The sequence below is a fragment of the Heliconius melpomene genome, chromosome 11 (assembly GCF_056956725.1).
Source record: "Heliconius melpomene rosina isolate 202511_hmr_F chromosome 11, ASM5695672v1, whole genome shotgun sequence".
NCBI classification, from domain to species: Eukaryota; Metazoa; Arthropoda; class Insecta; order Lepidoptera; family Nymphalidae; genus Heliconius; species Heliconius melpomene.
In genome coordinates, this window is record NC_140399.1 from 11,907,941 (window position 1) to 11,935,315 (window position 27,375).

At 34.1% G+C, this 27,375-nt stretch overlaps 1 protein-coding gene across 3 annotated transcripts in view; it reads right to left on the minus strand.

Annotated features, from left to right (window-relative positions):
• The window catches only part of LOC146534949 (uncharacterized), a 46,464-nt gene that overhangs the window by 4,468 nt on the left and 14,621 nt on the right, over positions 1–27,375 (minus strand). For all 3 annotated transcript variants that reach the window (XM_085192522.1, XM_085192523.1, XM_085192521.1), the window contains 2 exons: positions 3,391–3,576; positions 1,952–2,192 (listed from right to left, as the gene is read on the minus strand). In XM_085192522.1, the coding sequence (XP_085048648.1) occupies positions 1,952–2,192; positions 3,391–3,576 (427 nt within the window). The remainder of the gene's footprint in view (positions 1–1,951; positions 2,193–3,390; positions 3,577–27,375) is intronic.

A 27,375-nucleotide genomic window follows, 5' to 3' on the forward strand; every position in this document is an offset into this window, starting at 1 on the left:
TTATAATCTTATTTAAATTATTCTTTAGCAAAAATAAATAATTTTAAAATAGTAATAGTAGCTTTATACAAAAAAATAAACACTTATTACGTTCACACTCAATAGACACAGAAAAATTATAAAGAAAAAAATTATCAAAGGATTTGAATCTACTGACTCCCGCTCGACTGCACTACAACGACTATAATATACGACATTAATTATTTAATAGAAAGTTTAAATAGGTCAATTAAACGGCTCTTATCGACTATATAAATACTGTATAACAATATATTATAATATTGTTTGTAAATAGTATAATCGATATGTAGAGCCGGTTCACAAATTTATCTTAGCCAAATTAGCAGCATTCTCTTGCCGTAGAGGCCGGCAAACGCGGCTAGCTTGTGGGTTCGATTCCCACTCGGGGACATGAAATATTTCACTCTGGTAACAAGGTAAGGCGCGACGTTGTGTACCGCCGTTCGCCACTCAACACGCAATATCCCTAGAATTCGACAGAAAGTGGGGAATGGAGTGAGTTAACACTAGGTTCTCATATAATGCGCGAACCTAAAAATAGAAAAGATTCTCTTGCCTACTCTACAATTAACGACTCATCAATCTATTTTATTTGTTTATTACATTATATAACACAATAAAGTAGATCACACTAGCTCACAATTGACAGATTGTTATTACAGCGGGTCACTATTGTTTACTTGTTTTAAATGAGTGATAAGACAAATTAATATTATAATTATACAATTTATTGTTAATAATTATTTATATTTTTTTATTGCCAGTGTTTCGAATACTTTAACATTTATTTTTAGTAATTTTTTAAGCCTTACGTTTTATAGTAGAGTGGGCAGAGTGGATCTAGGAACCTAGTGCGTCTACGGTCGCGCCCTTGTACATGCACGCGCCACGACTGGCCTCCATAATTTGATTGTAGCAACATAAATAACATTTAACAGACACATAGGAATGTCTTTGAAGAAGTCAGAGGGGTGTTTCGAAGGTAAACAAGAGGAGCGAATTCTACCCTTAGCAGTATATTGCAAAAATAAATGAGTTTGCGAAAGTAAGTTTTAAGTACCTTTAGTTACTTTTTAGATTCTGCTGGAATTATTGAAGTTACGAAAGCTTGCTAGCTTGCTAATTACAAAAACAAAAAACAAACAAAAATAAAATAAAATCACATAATTTTGTTACTTCCCTACTAGCCCTGGCTTCTATTCTAGTCGTAGTCAAAGTAGCTGTAGTTATAAACAAAGTATGTAAAGTACTTTCTAGTGTATTGTATAGTAAATTCACCGCGTTCTGTCAAACAAAAGTCTCTTGCGGTCGCGGCGGCGGCGGAGGGGGCGGCGGAGGGTGTGTCGGGGCGGAGAGACGAAGGCGGAGAGCACGGCGCATTCGCGGCATCAATGTGAGAACACCTTGTCAATTATAATTGTTACCCACTTTCAATAATAAGAGCGTTAACGGGATGGTGAAGGGTTTAACTAGATGCATCGATCGATTCCAATTCGGGGGAACTATCCACTCTCGTAAGCGTTATTTGTCATTGACACGGAGTCGGCAAATAACAACTACTCCACTACTCCAGTAGTTTCGCTTGTGCGTAAGTAACGGAAGATAAGGTAAACTAACTAACTAATTGTATTAAATAATATAAACAAAATATTAAATACATACTTTAAAACACGTTTATCCGATGGTTTTGTTAAGGAAAAAGTAACTAAACATAGAAAATAAACACTTGTTAGAAAAAAATCCATCAAATACACCAAATTGGGTATATTTTTAAATGAATATAAGAAAATATACTCAGTACGAGTGACTCTCACGGTTTAATAGTTTAAATCGTGTCATTAAAATATTTGTTACTCGAGGGAATTGAACTCCCTAGCTTCGTGATCAAAAGACGACGACATACCCTCTGTAAATTGACAAACTGACTTACCAATATGAGTATTCGCAGCAAGCGGTGCTAGTGGCGCGGGCTGGGCGGGTGGCGCAGGCTGGGCGGGCGGCGCAGGCTGGGCGGGCGGCGCATCTCCATTAGTTTCGGTGGGAGTTGAGTTTACATTTGTATTGGAACTTGTATTGGTATTGGCTTGAATGGGCGACCCGTCCTCACACAGCGATATTTCCGATGGATACTCGAATGTACGAGTCAGGGAATCGTCGAATTGGAGCTTTAACTGAAATAAATTAAGTTGTGTTTTTATTATTTTTTCATAACAAAAGATTTCCATAAAACAGGTTTTACAACAACAATTTTATTTATAATTAAATAATAGAAAACAGATATAAATGAAAGAGATTTAGTACTTGAATTTAGGCACTGATAAGAATAACTACTCATTAAAGATAAGGATTGCACCAGCAGTAGCAAGTATTGTGTTTAAAACTGTGATAGGCCGTCAGACCAAATTTTATATTAAAAATGTGACCAGTTTGTGGTTTATTGTGTAGTAATATTAAAACTAAATAAATGCAATGAGTGTACATTTTTATTTTCTCGGTCTACTGAGTTCCGCCCCTAACAGTAATACAGCATATACATCAGAATAACATAAAAAGAGTATAATTAAAAAAGATTTCGTATTATATAATAATAGGAGCCCAGCGGGCGAAGCCGCGCTTACGCCACTAGTATAATTACGTGCGGTAGGGTAACGTTCACACGGTCTTGTACCGTGGCCACTGCGCGACACGTGCTCCTACAGTCTACGCCGACCTTGCAGATAGTGTTACAAACTTCAAACATTTTAGATTGTTTAGATTGTCATTCAGATTTCATTGAGACTATTACTAAGACATATTTATAATCACAATACTGAATTGTAAATTACTAAGAAGTGCCTGGCCACTGATTTGATGATTTATCTTCATGCTGTACCCAGCACATAGCAGGGTAAGCTGAGGGAACCTAGTGCCTCGGGAACTCACGTTCTCGTTACTTACACACACACTTCCATTCTCTACTTTCCGCCGAAGTAAATATGAAAATCGGAGTATTCTTAACTGTTGTATATAAAAGTAATAATAATATGTTATCGTTATCAGCAATGTTTATTACGGAAACGTATACTGTGTACACTCCATTTGTAAAACGAGATAACAACACCAACAAGCAACAACTTAATGTAATCAAAACAAATACTACATTCAAGTATCGAATGCTAGACAAATAACAATTATGGGTCGTGATATGTGAATTAGGCAATCACGCATCATCCTAGGCTGCATCAACGCATAGCATGCAGGGAACTCCGTAATAAATATTTACTAACAAGCTAAGCTAGCTTACGCATACAGGATAGTTGAAACACTCTTGGGTTGAGTGGAGGAAGTCCAGACAATCTGCTTTGTTCGGCAAGACGTCTTATAATTTACCTTAGCTGCTCGGTCCTTCGTTGCTTTGGTGGGTCTGGCGGCCATCGAGGACTTGCCATTGATGAGTATATTGTCATTCACAAACCGCACGCTGAGTGGTGACGGCGGCCGCGTGTCTTCCTCCTCCGATTCTGATTCTGCTGCTAGAGCCTCAGGTCGAAGCACCACGATACCTGCTTCACCAGCCTGTAAAAAAAAGGAAATTGAATTTAGTGAAACAAGACTTATTGAACTGTCGTTAAAGAAGTAAAAGTAGAAGGCAGAGAAAGAGCATAATGTTTGGAAACTGCATTTTGAGGGACGAAAATCAATTCTACAATTAGTCTTACGAAATATATTATAGGCACGTGTGAATTGAACCCACGACCCTGTACATGTAGCAACATGCAAGTACCTTCTTAATTATGCTATTATGGTATTTACATTTTAAATTATAATTACCGTTGAACAGTAGCCTGCTTTTGCAAGTCAATCGAGGTAATGTGCATAACCATTAGTAAGTTGTAAGGAATTTAACAACTTATGTATATTGTTAATTAATTTGATGTTAATCGTGACGCAGTGATGCAGTGGCATAAGCGTGCGCCTGTAAGCGCGACAGGTTGTGGGTTCGATTCCCACCGGAGAACATGAAATATTTATATTTTTATTTCTTCACTGATAACGTGACAAAGCGCCGTTGAGTTCCGCCAATCAACATAGAATTCCTCCAGAATTCAGGTTCCCAAATCCCTCTGCCTACCCTACTATGTGCAGTAAACAAAAAGTATCTAATAACAAGATAGCATATGCATGCAATAGCATTAAGTACCAAATAAGAAACAACCGGCATCGCTACGATACAAAACGGGAGTCGTTTCTTACGAGACTGTCGGAATGTGGTCTCTCTTTATATGTATTTATAGCTTCGGTGGAAATCTAGCAGATATGGATGATAATAATTGCCAGTTATTCTATAACATAAGAAGACGATCAATATCTAGTTTTTTTCCGGTTGTTTATTTTTTCTATTTTTTTCTCTTCATTTGTATTACCACAGATATTAAAAGTGAAAAAATATATTTATTTATTGCTTAGATTTGTATCGTATTTCCTGAAGCTGGGCTCGCTCCCAGACAGAAACCGTGACATCGTTATATAGACCTTCATAACTTCCATTGGGCAAAATCCCGTAAAGCCATACAATATCAATAAAAAGTTATCATTAACTTCATTTTATCGATATTTGCGTCTAAAATATCATGTTAATGCAATCGTTTCTGTGTACTGTTAGTCATCAAATTTTTGTAGTAGGACTTGTTCCCACTGACTGAGATAAGACGCACGCACAGCCGTAACCGCTGTGAACGTGAACACGTGTGACGTGAAATTTGGACAGATGTTTTTTTATAATCTGGACATCTACTAAGGGATTTTGAAAAATTTTTACCCTGAAGGGATGAAATAGGAGTTGAAAGGTTGTATGGAAAAAATTTAAATCGGCACCGATTTTTATGAAATTTGAAATTCATACTCTTGAAAATGTTTTATTGAACACGTATTTCGTGGTTTTTTAGAATTCAACCCCTAATGGTGCAAATAAGGGGGTTGAAAGTTTGTATAGAAAATTCTCAAATCACCGTCGAATTTTGTAAAATTTGAAATTTAGACTCAAAAAAGTTGAAGACGTATTTCGTGGTTTATTTTAATTTACTCCCTAAGGGTGAGAAGCTGCGCGCGTCGGCTAGTAAAATATAATCTACAATTTCTACGTCTAAATAGATGTTAAGTTTACAGTAATTTCAATGTGTTGTTTGTTTTTCTCCGTTAATTTTGGCGGTGTAGGCAGAGGAAATTTTGATTTAATATTAGAGTCTTAAATCTTGACTTCCTCCTCCAACTCCATTTTTTGTCGATTATTAGAACTTCGATGCTTCATGTATCACGAGATGACTTCAAGCAATTAAATATATAAATAAAAAAAATACAAAGGAATAACAAAAAAATACGCAAATAAATAGAAAAAAAGTTATAATTTTCAAAAACAGAACACAAATTCAGTATTGAAGTAAGCAAATACATCACTACACGTGTATTGAAATAACACACAGCACGTCACCGCGCCGACGCGACGCATGGCCAATTAATGAAGCTGAACGACGGAATAGAGCCTATCATCGATCACGCTGTTCAATGTTTGTTTTGTATACAACATACATGTTATATGTTCCATAAATTTGAGGGTTGTGACTTCAAATTCTACTAGGGGAATCAATTTATGCGTTCCCTTTTATGATTAGAACATCTGCCAACTAGTGTGTGTCAACGCTGAATACTGCACAAAACATGATGATCGGAGGGAATCTAGTGTTAATACATTCCGTTCCCATTAAGACACTTTCGTTCCCTACTAGTAGTGTGTCATGTAAATACGTTATTGAACGTTTTCAGGTGATCACTACATAGCCTATAAGGCAGAAGGATGGAGATAATAAAATAAATGTATTGTAACGCAATATTCACTCGACGGAAATCGATTACAAAGTTTCATGACCGACTTCATTTTTTGTTGTTCTAGTTTCAACAGTTTATAAATATATTATTGTATATAATAATAATACGAAATATGCAGAAAAAATATAATATAAAAATCAACCAAGTTGTTTATTAGAACGAAAGAGTAAGTAATAATTGCAATATATAAAAAAATACTATTTTTAAGCTTTTACTATACTTAACATTGTGGTGTAATCGATTCAATCCCCATACAGGGAACGTATATAATGTTCATATGTGATCCAGTTACTGAAAGCGCGGCGTTGGGTTCCGCAACCTAATACAAAATGCCTACTCTGGAATTCATTCAACTAATAAAAAACGATACTACTGAAAATAGCAAATCAGTAAATTGTTATTTTGTAAACAGGGGCATTGTGGTCGAATGGTATTCGTTTTTGCGAAGGTTAGTTTTGACGTGTTCCAAGTTTAATGGGCGACACACAGTCAAACAATCGGCCGTTGATTATACGAGCACTTTCTCGATCTTTATTGGCATCACCTTAAGAGTTTATATTTAACTTCTAGAAATTACCAGCGATTATTGTATAGACTATTTTATAAATATTTGGTAAATACTAAATAATATTTCAAAAGTTTACTTTAGTAAAAATAATAATTAAAGGTGTCGAATGGCATGTTGGATTCATCTACAGATTCTTCATGCAATCTAGATTCAAAACACAGAAGCAACCTGTCAATACGAATAAAATATGTGAAATGCTAGTCTTTATGAAAAAATCAGCTTTACGCTGTATTCCACACACAACATTGTAGGCAGAGGGAAACTAGTATTTAAGAGACTCCGTACTTTCCGCCGAATTCTGGAGGCAGTGCGTGCTGAGTGGCGTAACTCAACGCCGCACTATATTCATCTCCTCGAATGTGGATCGGACCTATAACTAGTCGCTCACACTTTATGCCCTAGTCTTTATTAGAGAGCTAAAATAAGCGAACCTCCTTCATTTATATTGGCATCCGCGAACTATGCGGCCAGATCTAAAATATCCTTAGGACGCAGCTGCTGTCAGCAGCTATGTTTAGCTATTTGGAATTCCATCCATTACTTGAAGTGTATAAACGTTCTTTGATTTACAATCTAAGTCACATTTTTTCAGCTATATGCCGAAGCTAAAGTTACACTTGCGTTTGAAAGTTTTTATCGCTAGATTGATAAACAATAGGCTCTTGTGACAATCTGGTGAACTAAAACTGAGCGTTACGAATTTGAATATTATGAGGACGCTATAGTGATTCCCAAAGTGGCTTGCAGGTCTGCCGACCCCTGATGGTAATTATTGGTGTATGTTCGTTTTATTATGGATCAAAATATCTACGAAGAATTGGTATTTGTAAGAACTTTAACAACCGTTACTAAAGATGAATCAATATTTCATGTTTTTAAGGCTTATTTGTTGTAAGCAATTCCTATGTCAAATATTATATTGGTAGCAACAGATGGAGCACCTGCTATAGTTGGGCGTTATCGTGATTTTATAAGTTTTCTAAAAAAAATATACAAGGTAGTTTCTTGATAGATAACAAATTTGAACATACGATTCGTAAATCATAACTGAATTTTGGCACCTCTCGTAACTATGTAGGGTTTTATTGAATCAATTTCATAGGACCCAACGAACTCGATTTAACAAAGGTTGAGTTAACATCATAGAAATTCGTATTATTTATGACGTGTGAAATATTTTTTTCCCTTAACTTTAGGCTTTTTTTTATTGTTTCAAGAACACTAATTGCAAGTGTATTCTTTATTGGTTTTGGATATATATGTTAATTTATATGTATATAGATTAGACAGAGAAAATAAAGACAAGTTTCTCTGCCCTCCTCTTTAGCCTGCCGAGAGGATATATACAGAAATAAAAAGTTATATAGATTTTAAGACAATATGTAAATAATGTAATATGTAAATATTTTCTTTGATCAATTATAGAATTTTTACCGCTAATTATTTCAAGGTCGAACGATTATTAAATTATCAATATAATTCAAAAACAAACTTCGATAACGATAAGATATACTATATCACAACTATACAAATAGCTGAAGTACAATAAGAGAACTTTCAAATGGGCTGAAATGATACGTAAAACAATTTAATAGGTAGTTAGAGAGCGCCTAGATCCTACAATATTCAAAGAAAACTGACCTTAATGAGAAAGACGGGTCCATTGTCCATTATTGCTGGTTGGCCGGCTGACTTGTTCTGTGAGAGCCCTCCTTGGCTCGGCTAATCCGCGCGATAGACTATCGCATCGTCTATCTATCATGTCGATAATCCTTGTTATTTTCATTATAAAAACGTATTAACGATAAGATTTATTGAAATTTTCGTAGATTACTTATATTTGCGAAGGAAACCATCAATTCTATTAAATTGTGACGTATTTGGACAAGGGGGGGTAGACGTGGGGTTCAAATACAATTGGTGTGTGGTGCGGTACACAAGATTGTATATATTATTCTTTCCAAATATTTTTCACTTTTAGTTTTCAAAAGCGAATAGCTGTCTACTTCCACAAGATATATTGAAACCACAAAAAATATGTAAAAACTACAATATATTGATCGACATTTTGAATAATTATCGACGACACACGTGAGAAAGTGAATACAAATTTAAATTCGTCCGTCTTCATTTAGATATCTAGCTATCGATGTCATTAGATGCGGTTTCGTACAATTTATATATCTTTGGAATGCCTTAAATAACATAAGCTGAGCACAAATACATAATTTAAGTTTATTTTAATCACCAAATATGGGAATTTATGTGTCGTTCATATGGACGCTTGTTGCATAGAAGCTATCGTAAGCACGAAGTTATTTAAATACCGATGAACATTCTGATAAGCATAATTCCTGTATTATAGAAATAATTTAATAACTTTAAGACCAAACTCGTATACATAAATTAATTATTAATTAACATGAATTTGATAGGTAGTTTATTTGCATCGGTTTTAAAGCGATCCATACTTTAACGAATTCTACGTCTCCAGTTATTTAAATTTAAAGTTCCCATAAGTCTCGCTCGCCGAATTATTATTGAGTGGCGAAACTCAACGCCGTGCTTTGCCTTGTTACCACAGTAAGGAAATGAAAGTATTAAATATTTCATTTCTTCGAGTGGGAATCGAACCTACAACCAGTCGCTTGCTTGTGCCCCTGCTCTACGACTGACCTCATTATAAAAGAACAAAAATAAAGAGTCAAAGGGAGTTTCAAAATGTTAGTACACTAGCATTTGTGCAAGTTTACTCCACTATTCGCGGGGAGATAAAGGGTCCTCATTACTCAAGCTTATGAGATGTGTCTCAAGTGGCATCATTATGAGAAGTTACATTAGCCATAAGTGGCATATAAAATTATGAATTAATGTAATTTCATTAAGAAATTTAATATATAGAAGGGTAGCCAAAGGGAAGTATTTAAACACTACGTTCCCAACGCACCGCCCAATTTTCGATGCAATGGATGTTGTGTGTCTTCTTACACGAGTGAGGCTTTGCGCCATGACAGACACAACCTATGTTAAAATTCGGTAAATATAATTTAATTTTTTAACATAATATGTTTTTTTAGGCAGAGAAGAGACAGCGGAGGTGGACATGAATAGGAATTTCAAGCTTTTCCAACTTTCGGTTAAGAGGCACTGCTCCAAGCATCTCTTCCTAAAACGCGATCGGAATGCCAAGAAGTTCTCTGAAGAAATATGCGAATACCGTTTAGAGACAGATTAAAAATATTTCAAAACCGTCTAAGAAGACTTAGGTTAGAGTCGAATATTTTTAATGTGTATTAAAAAAATATTAAAATCAAATAAATCAGCTTCACGCTGTATCCCGTACACGTCAGGGTAGACAGAGGGAACCCAATGTTAAGACACTCCGTTCCCCTTTTTCTGCCGAATTCTGGAGGCATTGCATGTTGAGTGGCAGAACTCAACGCTACACTTTGGCTCGACACCAGAACGAAGAAATGGATATATAAATTAAAATAACTATTTCATCTCCTGGAATGGAGATTGAACCCACAACCAGTCGGTTTTCCTTTGCGTCATTCTCAAATTGTCAGATTAGTGGAATATACACGATGTAACTAACTTACCCTACCTTAATTTGATGCGCTCGAGAATGTCAGATGATCAATTTTTTTTACTAATCTGATCCTTAATCCTAGACGCGCGGTCATACATATGGAGTACAAGGAATCCCCAGTATCTTAATCTGCCGCGCTCGAATTAACCCCGAAAGTTCCCTATCTACTTGAATATGTCACCGTTACAAATTGAAATCGGTCCAAATAGACAAATACTTTAATGTTTATATATGTAAATGTCAACCGGATGTAGGTATGTCTGTCTGTCTGCACATTTTTGGTGTCGGTCTCGGCTCAGAGTGGACGTGCTTACTGCGCACTTCCGAAGATTATATCCTGTTGGTCATCGTGAAACGAGCTTGCTTAATGTAATTGGTTAAATCAGATAACTAAATTAAATCAAAATAATTAAATTGTTTATAATTAATAGCTTCCCGATTAATAGTGTTGAGTTGCGGAAATTAACGCCGCGATCATAGATAATTGTTACCAGATCGATGAAAAGAAAATAATTCGTTCCTTAGAATAGTAATTGAATTCAAAACAGTTGCGATGCAAAAGAAACAAATAATCTGTATCTTGTGTCTTTTTTATAATAATTTGAAGTTATAAAGTAAATTATTTAAGTATAGAGATTATGAAGATAACATATTTCGCCTTATCTTATTGGAGTAGGCCTAAATGAGTAAGTCATTAGTTGACGCGGCTAACTGTTCTACCTTCGGTGATGGATAGCCAATAATACGACACTTCGGACAACCTTATTAGTTTTACATAATTGTAAGACAAGTACAGTAGTAATAAGGACATCCCGCTGCACTGCTGCTATCAGTCAGGAGATTAAATTTCAACATTTAAATTTCCCTCGGGGCGGAACATTTCGTTCTATAAACTATCTTCTTTGAACCTCTCTTAATCAAGTTTATACTTATTTGTAGTTGGCGCTCTAGTTTCTGTGGAAAATTGAATTTTGAACAGTAAAGGTGACCTAATATTTCATTATTTGATATAAATACATATAAAGAAAATAATTCATCTTTTGTAACGATGTATTCGTTGATTTTTCATTGTTTTTAAGATGTATTCTGCTATTCGGGGCGGAGACAAATCGAACGAATCTAAAACAATGAAAATTGATCCAGCAGATGTCGAGTTATAAGTGTTGTAACAAACCCGACTTTATTTTATATATATACAAGTATAGAATAGATTATTCAAGTCAAAGTGACACTAAGTGCTGACAATGCCATCTTTTTGCTTTGCTGAGAGTTCGTTGGCACGCCAAAATAAGTCCATAAACACTGCTAAATATTTGTACCACTTTTCATTATGAATTATAATTAATTACTTGTAAATATTATAGAACATTAATGTAAAATCGAATAAAAAATATATATAAAGACTATAAAAGTCACTGAATTTAAGTATATTACCTTACCTTTGTTACCTACTCCAAATAAATGCGGAAGCGAGGCGAAACAAGCGAAGATAAAAATACCTAAAGATACGTAATTTACGCATGTAGAGCTTCCTTGTCGTGTCTGTTTACAGCGGAGGTGTCGCTGACGTAGGCTTCATAATATATGGCGGTTTATCCTCTGTCATCATGATTTATACTTAAATATGTACTTGTTCGGATTTATTATTTAAACAATATTATATGTATAAAAAAATTAAAAAAGGTCCTCTATTTATCCGTTTATTTTTTACATTATTTCATTTTGTTGTTATCTCGACGCGTTTTACTGATCTGACGTTTAAAAGAACTGCACGTAAATATTTAAAAAAAAATTAAAGAGCAAACGATCCAATTTAATATCACTTAAAAGCTAACCGACTACTCTGCGTATGACAAATACACATTAACAGTTAGTAGTTACATGCATTATATCTGATCAACAAGTTATGAGCTTTCGATTATATTTGCACAATTACTCGTTTTAAATGCCACTTAGGCATTTAAAACGAGTAATTGTGCAAATGTCACGGTCGCTACCACCACCACCACCACCACCACTGGGCAGTGGGCACCAATTTAAATGCAATAGTATTGTATATCTAAGAAAATGAAAGACATGTAATCTTTATTAATATAAATGCGAATGTCACTGTAAAATATATTTTGATTTCAAACGTTATACATATACTAGCGGACCCGGACGCGCCTTCGCCTGCTTTAACTATAAGAATATTTATTAAATATATTTATGAAATTATTTGCAATTTTCAATAGAATTAGCAAAAAAAATATAAGTCTAAATAGTCAAAATAGGCTAAAAAAGAAGACTTACGGATAAACTCAGCTCTGTCGCGTTCGCAATTATAAAAGTAAGACAAATGACAGACGTTGAAACTGCCCGACTAGTCAAAAAAAAAACATTAAATAGCAAGTAGCGGGCAATGTCACGCAGGATCAAACTTTATACCACATCAAATAATTAAACTATTTCTAAACTACACTTTGGTTTTCTTCTAATAGAGTTCGAGTTCGATTTCTGTTGGAATAGAACCAATAAATTAATTTTTAACAAAAACAAAAACCGACTTCTAACAACGAACTAAAAAGTGAAAAATAATTATATAAAGATTTTATAATTTTGAAGTCGGTGCCAAGTAAAACAAACAGGCTTAGTAATTAGATATTGTAGTAAAGGTGTTGTAGCATTAGTTTGACACCGACTTCAAAATTATAAAATCTTTATATAATTATTTTTCACTTTTTAGTTCGTTGTTAGAAGTCGGTTTTTGTTTTTGTTAAAAATTAATTTATTTTACGATTTTTAGTGATGGGTAGATCTTAAAATTATGCTTCTTGAACGAGTGGTGATGGTGGTGCTAGTGGTTGTCAACGAGTGGTTGTGATTGTTCTATGTAAAACTTCATTTAATTAGCTATTATTTTTGTGCAAAGTTACATTTTGGTATATTGACAAGAACAAACATAAAGAGTATTCGGGTGAATTCGGAATCTCCCTTTTTTGAAGTTGGTTGAAAATGAGAACATCCTCTTTTTTGAGATTGGTTGAAAAGAAATGCAACGATCAGGAATCTCACTTCTGACATCAATTTAAAAAGTTTTTGCTTGTAACTATTACAGTATAATTAATTTTTGACCAAAAAAAACAAACTTTCTCAATTTTCTCCGGATTCCATAATCGAAACCTAACCAAACTTTCACCAAATTATCCTTGAAGTGTATCCTTTCAAATAAAAAAAGAATCATCAAAATCGGTTGGCGCGACATTGAGTTATTCGGCTATTAGTCGCGCACATGCATAATGCAAATTTAAGACTTATGTGATTTTCTCATGGATACCATTGTCAGACATGGACCAAAAAAAAATGGGACCATTCGGGAAGCTATACCTTTCAAATAAAAAAAATTTATCAAAATCGGTCCACCCAGTTAAAAGTTATGAGGTAACAAACATAAAAAAAAAAAAAAAAAAATACAGTCGAATTGATAACCTCCTTTTCTTACAGAAGTCGGTTAAAAAAAAGTATAAATTAATCGTAAACAGCAAATAATTACATAAAAATTAACAATAGTTCGAAAATGTATGAAAATTTATAAAGCCTCAACGTCGTCTGCCCGTTCGCGTCGGTCATACTCATACTGTGCCGCCCGAAGGCTGGGTCATTTCGCATCAGTGACATCTTATTTATTTATTAGAATGTTATACAGTAAACTATAATCCCGTCAAAAACATAAATGTAAAATGAAAGCCAAGTTCTGTAACAAAACGTATGCTTTCAGCGATAAAAGAAGTGAGATGTAAATGTATGCCAAGTTCAATGGTCAGTCCTGAAATTTATTTTAAACAATATAAAATATTTTATAACAACTGAAAATGCCCATTCTTCTTACAACTTGGAAACTTTATTTATGTGTAATATCTGACTTGGCTAGTTTTCAAATTAATTTACATCGATATTAATGAATGTATTCAAATTCTGTTCTATTCAGATTCTATTGTAATTTATGAATGTAATAACAAATTAATTTACATCGATATTAATGAATGTATTCAAATTCTATTCTATTCAGATTCTATTGTAATTTATGAATGTAATAACAAATTAATTTACATCGATATTAATGAATGTATTCAAATTCTGTTCTATTCAGATTCTATTGTAATTTATGAATGTAATAACAAATTAATTTACATCGATATTAATGAATGTATTCAAATTCTATTCTATTCAGATTCTATTGTAAATTCATATGAAAACTAGCCAAGTCAGATATTACACATAAATAAAGTTTCCAAGTTGTAAGAAGAATGGGCATTTTCAGTTGTTATAAAATATTTTATATTGTTTAAAATAAATTTCAGGACTGACCATTGAACTTGGCATACATTTACATCTCACTTCTTTTATCGCTGAAAGCATACGTTTTGTTACAGAACTTGGCTTTCATTTTACATTTATGTTTTTGACGGGATATCATTACTTTTTGTACAGAAATCATAAGTAGAAAGGTTCATAATGTAATCAAAATCTAAATATTCTTTATTGAATTTGGCCATTACAAGTACTTTTCCCATAGGAAGCTACTACGGCAAGAAACTCAATAGTTGCTCTTTTCAAAACATAGTTTAGAGTAAGCGCTTCATAGGACATCTCTCTTCGCCGAATAAACCAAGTAAGACACCATTGTGATAATATACTTCTATCTTAATATTGTACAAATCTACTGCAGCCTTTATTTCGGAAGTAGCTCCGTACGTAGTTAAGCAAAACATGTCTTCTTTAGAAGAGTAAGGATTCCCGTTTCGAGCGCTGGTGTAGATACTTAAATCATTCCAGTTACGACATACGTACTCTACTATAGTCTCGCGCAATTTATTAGTTTGTTGTATATCAATACGCTCAAACAAAGAATATGCAATAGCATGGAAGAGACAGCTCCCATCGGGAGGCATTGGAACAATTCGGTGTAAGGTTCTTGTTTCAACCACAAGCAATTCTATTTATTGAACGACTCAATGTTCAACATGTCTTGGAAAAAATATAAACAATAAGTTTATTAAGTGCTGACGGTACCAATCTGAATTGATATGATCCCAAGGTCGACTTCGTTCTCTGCCGTTTTCACAAGTGTTCCTAAAACCAGTAAAATCATGAAACCCAGGCCAAAAAACCATTAAAATATGAGCGCCTTCGTACAATAAAATATATCTAATATAATTAGGTATTTACTTTTTTATTATGGTCAATAATATTATGTTTTATTACTCTTAAGACGATATTTAATTATATATGAAAATAGATTATATTTATCTATGAATCTCGAGTATAGTTTTTATTTTGTTGATTAAATGACAGTTGTCAGATTAGAAAGTAATCAATGTATGCTGCGTTTAGAAATCTGATATATTTATTATTATTTTTTTCTAATTTTATTATTTTTTTGGAATAACTCAACACGCAATGCCTCCAGAATTCGATGGAAAGTGGATTTACTGAGTGTCTTAACACTAGGTTCCCTCTGTTTACCTCGCTATGTGTGGGATACACCGTAAAGCGGATTTATTTATTTTTTATTATTTTGTTTAAGTAATTTTTAATTTTCTCTTTTTTTCTCTTATTTTTTTATTAACATTTACTTAAATTTTTACTGTTAATAATTACTTTATAATTACTTCTGTTAAGATAGCTGGTAGGCTGACAATATATCAAAATAAAAATCAAATCAGCTTCACGCTGTATCCCGCACATAGAAGAGTAGACATAGAGAACCTAGTGTTAAAAGACTCAGTAACTCCACTTTCCATCGAATTCTGAAGGCATTGCGTGTTGAGTGGCGGAACTCTACGCCGCGCCTTGCCTCGACACCAGAGCGAAGAAATGGAAATATAAGTTTAAATAAATATTTCATTTCCTCGAGTGGGAATCGAACTCACAACCAGTCAGGTTTTACAGTCATACTTTGTGCCCCTGTGCCACGACTGACCTTACAGATAGTATATTATTATTAAATTTTATATATATTTTTATCAATATAATATTTATTTTTTAGTGTATTTTTTTTCTGTTTTAGGATTCTGTACCTCGAAAGCAATAAAACAGAACCCTTATAGGACTTAGTACTTAAATATTGTAATAATAATTTGTTATAATAATTTGTTATTTGTTATCATTGTGCCGATAGTGGTTTCGGTTAACGGTTTAATAGCGAAAAGCCTCGACCAACACCTTAAGAGGCTATCGTTTAGCTGTTGGATCAAGAACCGGATACAGAAGGCAGTATTACTTGAGACGGCACGTATTGTGCGGAGGTTCCTCTCTCTGGAGCCCTAGCCACCGATGGCTTGGACCCTTGTCCCGCCCTCGGAAGAGTGGTTTTTTTATATTTTTAAATGTATCTTTTTTATAATAATTTATATTTAAAAATGTAAACGTGATTCACTAATTTAATAAAAGTTCTTCAGGTATTTAATATCAAATACGTTAATCGACTATGCAAATACTCTTAGTATAATAAGTACTAAAATGTTTAAATTATCTATATATATATAATAGGACTTGTCCTTACTGACTGAGGTAAGACGCACGCACAGCCGTAACCGCTGTTGGTAGAAACGTTAAATTTGAACAAAAGTTTACTTTCGTAATCTGGACATCCACTCAGAAGGGATTTTGAAAAATTTTAACCCTAAAGGGGTGAAATAGGGGTTCAAAGTTTGTATGGAAAAAAATTTAAATCGGCACCGATTTTTATAAAATTTGAAATTTTGATTTTTAAAAGTATTTATTTGAACGCGTGTTTCATCGTTTTCTAGAATTCTCCCCCTAAGGGTGGGTGGAGGGTAAGTCCTTGAAGTCCACATGATGACAGGCTTTCTCAGGACATAAATTAGAGTCATTTTCAGCTACAAATGGAGACATATCTTATCTTATATTATAAAATATACTTGAAAGCATCGTGTTGTTTTAGATGGCTTACGTAAGTAATAGTGAAGTTAGTCTCCATAACAAATAAAATATTTACTAACGCGTGACATAAATTAAAGCAACATATATAAATAATGCATTGCTCTTATTTTTTTGTCAGGCGCTAAGCCTAAAAATCAATTATCATGAACTTTGATTGCTATGATTTCTTTACAGGCACTATAAGTAAATGTTCCTAATTGAATCTATTTATAGAAAAATTATAAGAAAATATTAAAAAAATACTAGTTTCGGATTTTTCCCTTGACATACACCCAATTACTAAACCGGATGCTAAATTTCACCATTCTAGGTCATCTGGAACGTGGTTAACATTAAGGTCTATAGGTCAGTCACCCCCCTAAAGACTTACGATTTTTGGACGTCATTATCTAAATAACTGTTTGAGCTGTGTTTATGAAATTTAATGCACGTATACAGGTAGGGGGTCTAAATATTTGAGCCAAATATGACAGCTTTAGATGGAATAGTTTTTGAGTTACGAATAGGTAAAAAGTGGCTTCAAATGGTTCGTGTAAAATAACACACGGTGCTGCTCGCCAGTTTTGTTTGTAAAAAAACTTGGCTACGCGCTCCGCGCGTTTTAAATTTCCATCTAGATGAAATGCTAAAAGTGATTATTATATTTATTTTCATAAGGATGAATATCAAATTATAGGAAATACATTAACAAAATCCCGATACATTTAAAGTAAATTAATTAAAATGGTTACTTTTGCTCAACCTTCAGAGATAACATATACCATCGCGGACTTTTTTAAACATTATTTAAAGGACAATATTTTTGTAAAACATTGTTTTTATGTATCTCGTAAGGTTGAGCCAGCGCACGCCATGTATGCGTTAAGCAAACTCATTTTGAGTGACGTTTTCTTAAAACTTATATGGAAAAATCTTTAAATCGCCACCTATTTTTATAAAATTTGAAATTTGTACTTTTAAAAATAGTTCATTGAACACATGGTTCGGGGTTTATTGCGAAGCTGCGCGCATCTACTAGTATTTAATATTTCCTTGCTCTGATAACGGCGTGACAAAAGCTCGTTTGGAATGTCTTAACAACTTTTGGGAACCTTCCCAGGTTCCCTCTGTCTATCCACTATGCGCGGGATACAGCGTGAAGTTTAAATAAAAATAAATGTATGTATTAACATTTGAGCAAATAACAAACACAATTTACATAATTGTAAATGAATAAAGGCAGCATAGCCGTCCTTTCCCAAAGCCTTTGACCACTGAAACGTTACACGCATTTGTCGCGTACAATTACAATATATCACAGCGCACCAACGTGCTGTTATTACAGATGCGTTACGTAAACCTAAAATACAATTAAATTTATTATCTGTATTATTATTTAATACTTTTTTATGTTTAATACTTTTTTGCATTTAGCGGAAGTAGGTAAAGGTAGAGCTAGATGATGTGTGACCGCTGCACTCGTCAGTGTGAACCCTTGGAGCACTTTAATAACTACATTTCATACATTTGTATGGTTAAGCAGGGAGGACCTAGTGTTAAGACACTCCGTCCTCCGCTTTCTATTAATTTAGAGATATTGCCTGTTAGATTGTTGGCTATTAACATTGCGCTTGATGTAGACAGACATCGGTTTGTTTAGCTCTTAAATAATTTTAAGCAGGTTTAGTAGAGCATATCATTAACATATTTTCATCATTATCTTAAGTTAATGACTTATTAAGTAAACATATGAGAAACTATCGTTGACCAACTTTTATACTAACTAACATGGAACTGTGTTGCAAGTGATTGGGTGCCTTCTAAATATTTTAGAAATGTCTGTGTACATTATTTCACCTTGTTCTTGAAGTAATTATTATTTTACTTAGTTTATTTTGACATGTAGACAATAAGGCAAAACGTCGATGTAGAGTTCCGCCACTCAACACAAAGTGCCTCGTAAAATTCGGCGGAAAGTGGGGAACGGATTTCTTAGCGTTCCCTCTGCCTACTCTGCTGTATGCGGGGTAACACATGAAGCTGATTTCATTTTTGATTTTTAATTCTATAAAAATTCAAATTACTTATGTTAGTATTTTTTTCGTGTTAATTGTTATGACGTCCATTGGAATTCAGTATTATAAACAATACATTATAATATAATAATTATTTATAACAATAAGCGTATATGAAAGAAATAATGTAAAAAGATTAGAGATGGCGCCTCTTATGCTGACTTACGCCGCTTTAAGCGCTCTACTTCTAGGTAATTAAAATATACGCGCATAACGCACTACATCTAAATAACTTATATACAGCTTTGATTCGAGTCCAGCTTCATGCTGTATCCCGCATGTAGCACGGTAGACAGAGGGAGCCTAGTGTCAAAACACTCCGCTCTCCACATTCTGCTGAATTCTGGAGACATAGTGTGTTGAGTGGTGAAACTCAACGCTTAAATATTAAATATTTCACTTCCTCAAGTGGGGATCTAACTCATAACCTGTCGCAGTGACAGTCACACGTTTGTACCCCCCCTCCCCCCACGACGACCTCCTCGACAAGACTTTTAATTTTTTTTTAATATTTTCATCCGATTGATTTTTTATATTTGTATTTTCATCCTTTTCAGTTTTTTGTTTATTTGTATATAATCGTTAGCGCGTAAAAACACTTAACCAAGCATAACAAAACTCTTTCAAACGTCATTTTCCTCGCGAGCGGGCGTAAGGACTGTTCAGTGTGCACCCGCGTACCCTAACATTGACCCGAGCGTGCGCATAATACAATTACGTAATCCTGTAAAGAATTCATCTTGTACGGTTTCTCATTGTACTGTATAAGTACTTACATATATGCTAACTTCATGCGGAGATGTTCGCGTTACTGAGGAACACTTTGATCTGAATCAACACTATTTATTTATAGGTACAGCAGGCTAGGCAGAGAGAGCATAGTGTTGAGACATTCCGTTCTCCGCCTTTCATCCATATTCGATGTAATGTGTTATTTTAATTTCTTAGCTCTGGTAACGAGACAAAGCGCAGCGTTGATTTCCGCCAAATCGCAATGACTTCCCAATGGGAACGGTGTGTCATATCACTAGGTTCCCATATTCCCCTTGCCTACGTGTTATGTATGTGTTAAGGGTCGGAAACTAATCCTTTTAATGTGTCGCCTTGTATTGCCGGAACAGAGAAATAAATACGATTCAATACAATCATTCCCCCGAGTGGGGATTTCACTCACTTGTTTACAGTCAGAATGTCCCAGAGCGCACCGGTGGCCTCAATACTATTTCATATTATCATTTCAGACGAAACAAAACTGCAAACAAAGTTCTTATTTGACTCATGTAAATGTTGTTTATATTTAAACTACGTTTCCTTTGCCTTCACGGTAGAGTATGAAAGTGTACCCGCGCGATGGAACTTCGTGGGGTTTTAGTGAGTAGGACGCAGGAGCATGAGTCTCACATAATCCGCATAGCATTTTACCCGGCATGTGGATACCCGTAACAGGCTTTCCCCACGGGAAAAAAAGGTTAAAAAAACATTCTTTTTAAAAATTTTTACAATCTAAAATTTTATAATTATTTATTATTTTTTAAGAAAAAAAAAGTGTAAATACGAAGTGTAATGAATTGAAATTAATATTAATACAGCACCTATATAGACAAGATTTGAGTAGGTATTTAAAAACGTAAGTGGTGTTTTGTTAATTACAATATTAAAAGCGACACAATTCAACTAACCCGACTACCATTCAATCGCTACATTCGATTACAAAGGGAGCGTTCGTTTGAAACTGCGAACGGGAACGGGAATCGATCATCTTTGATACTAATGTTTCTTCATCTCAACTAATTGATATATTGGATATGTACGATTTCTTCATTCAAATGATTTTATTGCCCTTTTTCTGGTTTCTTGTATAAGTTTCGCGAGTAGTAACCTAAAAGTACGGCATGAATTAGATAGTACTGGTAAGCGAGATGCTCCATGTTTACTACGAGATGTATATTTTTATTAAAATTTAACTTTCCAACCATGAGGGTGCTTAATTTCTGTTTTAAGTTTTTTTATAGGTATACATAATTTGTGATATTGATTTTCAACTTTGAAAATTAAAATCAATTTAATATTTAAACTTTTATTTAGGTAGCTTAATCTCAGATCGGCCACTAAAACTTAGATTCCGTTCGCCCCAGAAATGTCCCGGAAATGATAAGCCTGAAATCTGGCAAGCCTACGTATGACCCATACCTGAACGCAATAAATTATTTACCATCCGTGCGATCCGTTGTATATTTCCGTTCATAATTGTATTTATAGAAAACTACATAAAAGTAAACAAGAAACAATATAAACCAATCATAGATAGTTTGGCTATAATTTTAAAACTGTCTTCTTCCATATCTATTATCTATATATATAAAATCGAAAGGTCACTCACTCATCACGAAATCTCAGAAACTAAAAGTGCTAGGAATCTCAAATTTTGCATAGGAGTTACTTATAGGTGCTTGCTACTCGCTATTCGCGTGATTTGCAATGACTATTGGATTTGGAATATTCGACTTTTAAGGAGTTGTTTTTGGGATTGAAAGTTTGTATGAAACTTCGTTACTACAAATGCTAGGAGTCTCCAATTTTGCATGGACGTCACTTACGTAGGTACTCATGGAGACAGAAATTAATAATAACGCAGTTTACGCAGGCGAAGCCGCGGGCGGGCCGCTAGTACATTACATAAATCAACCGCAAAGCAGTACCTAGACCATAACAATAAAAACTGACTGAAGTAAAACATTTTGATAGCACCAATGTGTCGAGGAAAATACGCGGGATATTATTGTAAACAGCGCTATCGGCGACGGCGACGCTGACTAACATCCGGCGGCCACGTCCACTTTAAATAATATTGTGTGTATGTCATTGCCTGCGAGAAGAAGGGTAGGCAGAGGGAACCTAGAGATCTCCAGACCCCCATATGTTTCCCACGCACCGAGTTGCGTGTTGAGTAACAATTGTCGCGTTTACCAGAGACGTTGTTTTTTTTTTTTTTTTCGCTTCTGGCAACCCCGGTGCTAACAGCTGATTCCGACTAAGAATTTTAATTTCATGTAATTTAATTCAATTTGAAGCCCATTTCCACAATAATTGCTAAATTTAATTAAGCAAATAGTGTTACTTACGTAATTATAATAGTTTTTATGTTTTAAATAGATTTTATTGTGAATTGTAAAGTGTTCTTTGTGTAAGTGACTGGTAGTGTGCCGGCATAATATTTAAGTATATTTTACTGTAAGTACGCGTTTTTATCATTGTTTTTAATTATTAGGTGCTATAGAAACCATATAACGTTGATTTAATTGTGGTTTAATTGCGTAAATTAGTAGTTAAAGCTTAGTTTTCCGTCGTGCATAAACTACCCGTTATTTGCATATAATCCAAATCCTTAACGTTACTCAAAAAATACTTTACTCAAAATGATGACTCGCAGAGCACTATCTCGTCAGGAGGAGTCCAAACTCCAACTGACTTTACAAGAATTAAAAAACACTAAGGATTTGTGTGCCCAATTACAGTGTGAAAGGCAAGATAATGAAATAGAACTTTTACAATTATTAGACAATAACACTAGGCTTAAGAAAGAAATGACTGCTATACACATAGAATTAACAACAATTGTAAAGGAACGGGATACTCTCAAAGATTTAGTAGATAAGTTTGACCGGTGCAGCGATGAATATGAGCAGGCCCTTATTAGGATAACTACCTTGGAGCAGGAGCTGCAAGAGGCTCACACACTCATTACTAAGTTACAGGAGGATGCTCAGAATGCTACCGTGTTACATAATATTAGCTTGTATAATGAGTTAGTTGAGAGTGCCCCGCAGTTGGTTTCTCCTGTGTTGGACAGACATAGTCACTCAATTATTGATCTCACCAAGAATGACACATCGTTATTCAATATTAAAAAAGGATCAAGTCTGCCTCACTGCAGTAGAAACAAACTAAAAAAATACATAAAAATCAATAAGTTTATTGTCAAAACTAAAAAATTAATAAAACAACATAGTTATATGTCCAAGTGTGCAAAATTAAGTAAGGAGAAATTGGAACTATATGATGATTTAGAAATGTGCACAAAAAAACTAGATAAGTGTAGGTTAAATTATGAAGCTGATACACAAGCACTACAAAGTGAAATTAATTATTTAAAAGACTCCCTTGATATACTTAATAAAAAGTATGTCAATTCATTGAACGAAATACAAGAGTATTCCAAGGTGATGGACAATCTTATTACACTGTCCACAAATAACACTGAACGTTTTGATTCTTTAATCAACAATCACTCTTGTGATTGTGCCCGTTCATCACAGCAATCACCTGCAAGTACTCCGGTGTGTGTCCCCTTGACCAACCCCTTGTGTGACAGCCTTCATAATAATAGTAGTAGTAGGTTCAGGTCACAGCAGTCATTTCGTGCATCAATTCATGTACCTAGTTCATTAGTTAATGCACAAAACATAGTTTTATTTAGTGATGATATTGGAAAGAATATGGGTTCAATTTTGAATTCTTGTTTACCGGGACAGTCAGCTGTTAGTTTTTGTTATCCGTCAGCATCCTTTGAAGTTCTCATGCAGAGAAGTTTAAGTTATAAATTTAATAAGTGTGACAAACTTGTTATATTATCAAGTAATAGGGGAAATTTAAACAAAAAACAGTTAAATGAGTATTGTAAGTCATTATTAAACTTAGATATAAGTAAAATAATTTTGTTTACATTTCCTTATTGTAAAAATCAGCCAGAAGCGGAAAATAATTACAGATATAAGCTAAACTCTACTCTGCACACAATAAGCACATATAATGACAAATTTCATTTAATTGACACTAACAAAATAGTTAGTAAAACTTTATTTTTGACTCAAAGTAAATATTATTTTGGTCATAGGTTTAAGAGACAGATAGCTTCTGTGCTATCCTATTATTTTGACTTATCAGCCAAGAACTTGGCTACTACTTCAACTGCTTCTATTGAGCAGACTGACATTCCAATTTATTCTGACATTATGTCTAATAATTTACACTCTGTTGACATTTCTCAACATTTAAATTAATTTCTCAGACAACAGAGGTAGCAACCTCTAGCTCTAATTTATTATTAAATATCCCTTTGATCCAGCCAGCTTTACAATTAAATTACAATAATAACGCACATTGCACATCATCACAATATCCATGCAAAAATAATAATAAAAATGTTAATTCTATTAGATTAGTTCATCAGAACATCTGTTGCTTGACGGGGGGCAAGCAGCTAGAGCTGGAATTATTCATGAACTCGGAGGAAATTAGTATTTTGTGTATTACTGAACATTGGTTAAAGGTGAACCAGCTCATGTTTAATTTCAGAAACCACCGGGTAGGAAGCTCATTCTGCAGAATCAACACAATACACGGGGGGTCGCTTATAATATTAAACAAGAACCTTAAGTTCAAGGAACGGAAAGATATTGTGTCCCTTTCTGTAGAATGTTCTATCGAATTAGCGTGTGTTCAATTAGAGCAATTCATTGTTATGTGTATACAGACCTCCCTCCGCCAATTTAGAATTATTTTTAGAAGTAATGGATGAGGCCTTAAGCAAACTTACCAAGTCGGGTAAGCCTTTGTTAGTGTGTGGGGACTTTAATGTTAATATTTTGGAAAGTTTAAGTCCCACCATTAATTTATTAAGTCTTTTTAAGTCACACAATTTACTTAATTTATTTATAGAGCCAACCAGAATAACTCCTACGACTAGTACTTGTATAGATAACATATTTACTGACATTATTCCATGCTACAAAAGCATTATTAATAAATTGGATTCTGACCACTCTGGTCAGCTAGTAGAATTCTATAGTAAGAAAAAACAGGTGGCTAAGAAAAGAATTGCTTTTGTACCTGTCACAGCTAGTCGTTTGGAACGTATGAGAGTTAGTTTACTAACTAATTTACTAGTTTTAGATATAACTTTACCTCCCAATTCTTTGTACAATTCTTTTTTTTACTCTTTTATTAATAAATTTCATTCAATATTTACTCCCAAAGAGATTACAATTACTGATAGTCCTATCTTTGGAGACTGGGCCACAGCAGGTATTTATAAGAGTAGGGAGACACTGTATATGTTATATTATGAAAAACAGTTTAATAGTGGTGAAGAGTTTAAAGAGTACTTAAAATCTTACTCTAAAATTTTCAAAAGAGTTTGCAAAATAGCTAAATCTTTATTTATTAAAACAAAAATCAGAAATAGTAATAATAAAATTGAAGCCACTTGGAAGGTTGTTAATGCCGAGACTGGGAGAACTAGGGTGAAAGATTCTAATTTTAAACTTAGTATTGACGGTCACATTGTTGATTCCGATTTGGAAGTGGCCATTGCATTTGAAAAATTTTTCTCTACTTTCCCAGTCAGTCTAACAAACGATTTAGGTTCTTCCACCACTATTGCAGAATCGTTAATTAAAGACAATGTTCCCGAATTTTATAATGATTTCGTTTTCCGTCATGTAAATTATTCAGACATTAGTGTAGCTTTCAAATCAATTAGTATGAAAAAGACAGCCGACTTGTGGGGTGTCTCAGTTAATATCATAAATTCTTTAATTGATATTTTGATTCCTGATTTAGTTACAATTTTTAATAGATGTATTGATTGTGGAGTGTTTCCTGATTTGATGAAATATAGTAAAATAACTCCATTGTTTAAATCAGGTAGTACGCAAGACCCCACAAATTTCAGACCGATTTCAGTACTACCTACGTTTAGTAAAATTTTTGAAAAGCTGATACTCAGTCAGCTTCTTACTTATTTTAATAAAAATAAATTACTGCACACAGGTCAATTTGGTTTCACTCGTGGAAGGTCAACATCTGATGCTGGGGTCAAATTATTAGAGAGTGTATTCGCGGCTTGGGAGGAGTCACGTGATGCCTTTGGGGTGTTTTGTGACTTATCCAAAGCATTTGATTGTGTGCAGCATAAAACTCTTATCAGGAAGCTACACCACTATGGTATAAGAGGCATTGCTTTGGATCTTCTCACTTCTTATTTAAGTGATAGGATTCAAAAGGTAAATGTCAACGGGAAACTATCACACGGGTCACCTGTAGCATTGGGGGTGCCACAAGGCTCTATTCTGGGTCCGTTTTTGTTCCTTTTGTACATTAATGACTTACCTCATCTTATGAGAGATATCTGTGAAATGGTGTTGTTTGCAGATGATACATCTTTAGTTTTTAAGGTTAATAGACGGCAATTGGAAATTGACGATGTAAACAATGCTCTTTCTAGGATATTAAACTGGTTTAGTGCCAATAACTTGCTTTTAAATAGTAGTAAAACTAAATGTATCAGGTTCTTTAATAAGAATGTTCAACAAGTAGAAACCAGGGTTTTGATGAACAATAAGGAACTTAAAGTAGTTAATGAAACTGTTTTCTTAGGTATAACAATAGATGCTAAGTTACAATGGGGTCCGCATATAGAAACTTTATCTGGTAGACTTAGTTCGGCAGCGTATGCTGTCCGTAAGATTCGTCAACTGACCGATGTTGACACCGCGCGTTTAGTATACTTCAGCTATTTTCATAGCATTATGTCTTACGGCCTATTACTTTGGGGTAGTGCCGCTGACATAGATACCATTTTTGTGCTCCAAAAACGGGCTGTCCGAGCAGTCTATAAAATGTGTCCACGGGAGTCACTAAGGAATAAATTCAAAGACTTTAACATCCTCACACTACACTCCCAATATATTTACGACAACTTAGTATATGTGCATAAGAATGTTAATAAATTTAATAAAAACAGTGACCTCCATCAATATAATTTAAGAAATAAAAATAAGCTTGCTGTGCCCTTCTCTAGGCTCCATAAAGTGTCTCACTCATTCGTAGGTCAAAGTATACACTTTTATAACAAACTTCCAAACGACGTGGTTAATTTATCACTGAACAAATTTAAAAAAGTGGTAAAGCACGGGCTCTGCCAAAAAGCTTATTACTCAGTTAAAGATTATGTTCGCGATAAAGATGTTTGGAAATGAGTTGCTCTATTTCTAAGTTAAAATTGTTAATTGTGATTTATAACGAATGTTGGCATTTAAAAAGAGTGGCCATGAGTTTCTTTGCCTGTATCTTCTCATGAGCTCAACCATTTGAACGGGCTTTTTTCAAGTCAAAATTGCAGATTTTTTTTTTTTTTTGGTTATTTTGTTTTGCATTTTTTTTTATCTTTTATGACATGTCCAAGTGAATGTTAAGCATTTTTATGGAATAAAGATATTTTGACTTTGACTTGACTTTGACTTTGTTGTGCTGCTGAGCTATACGGTATCTAC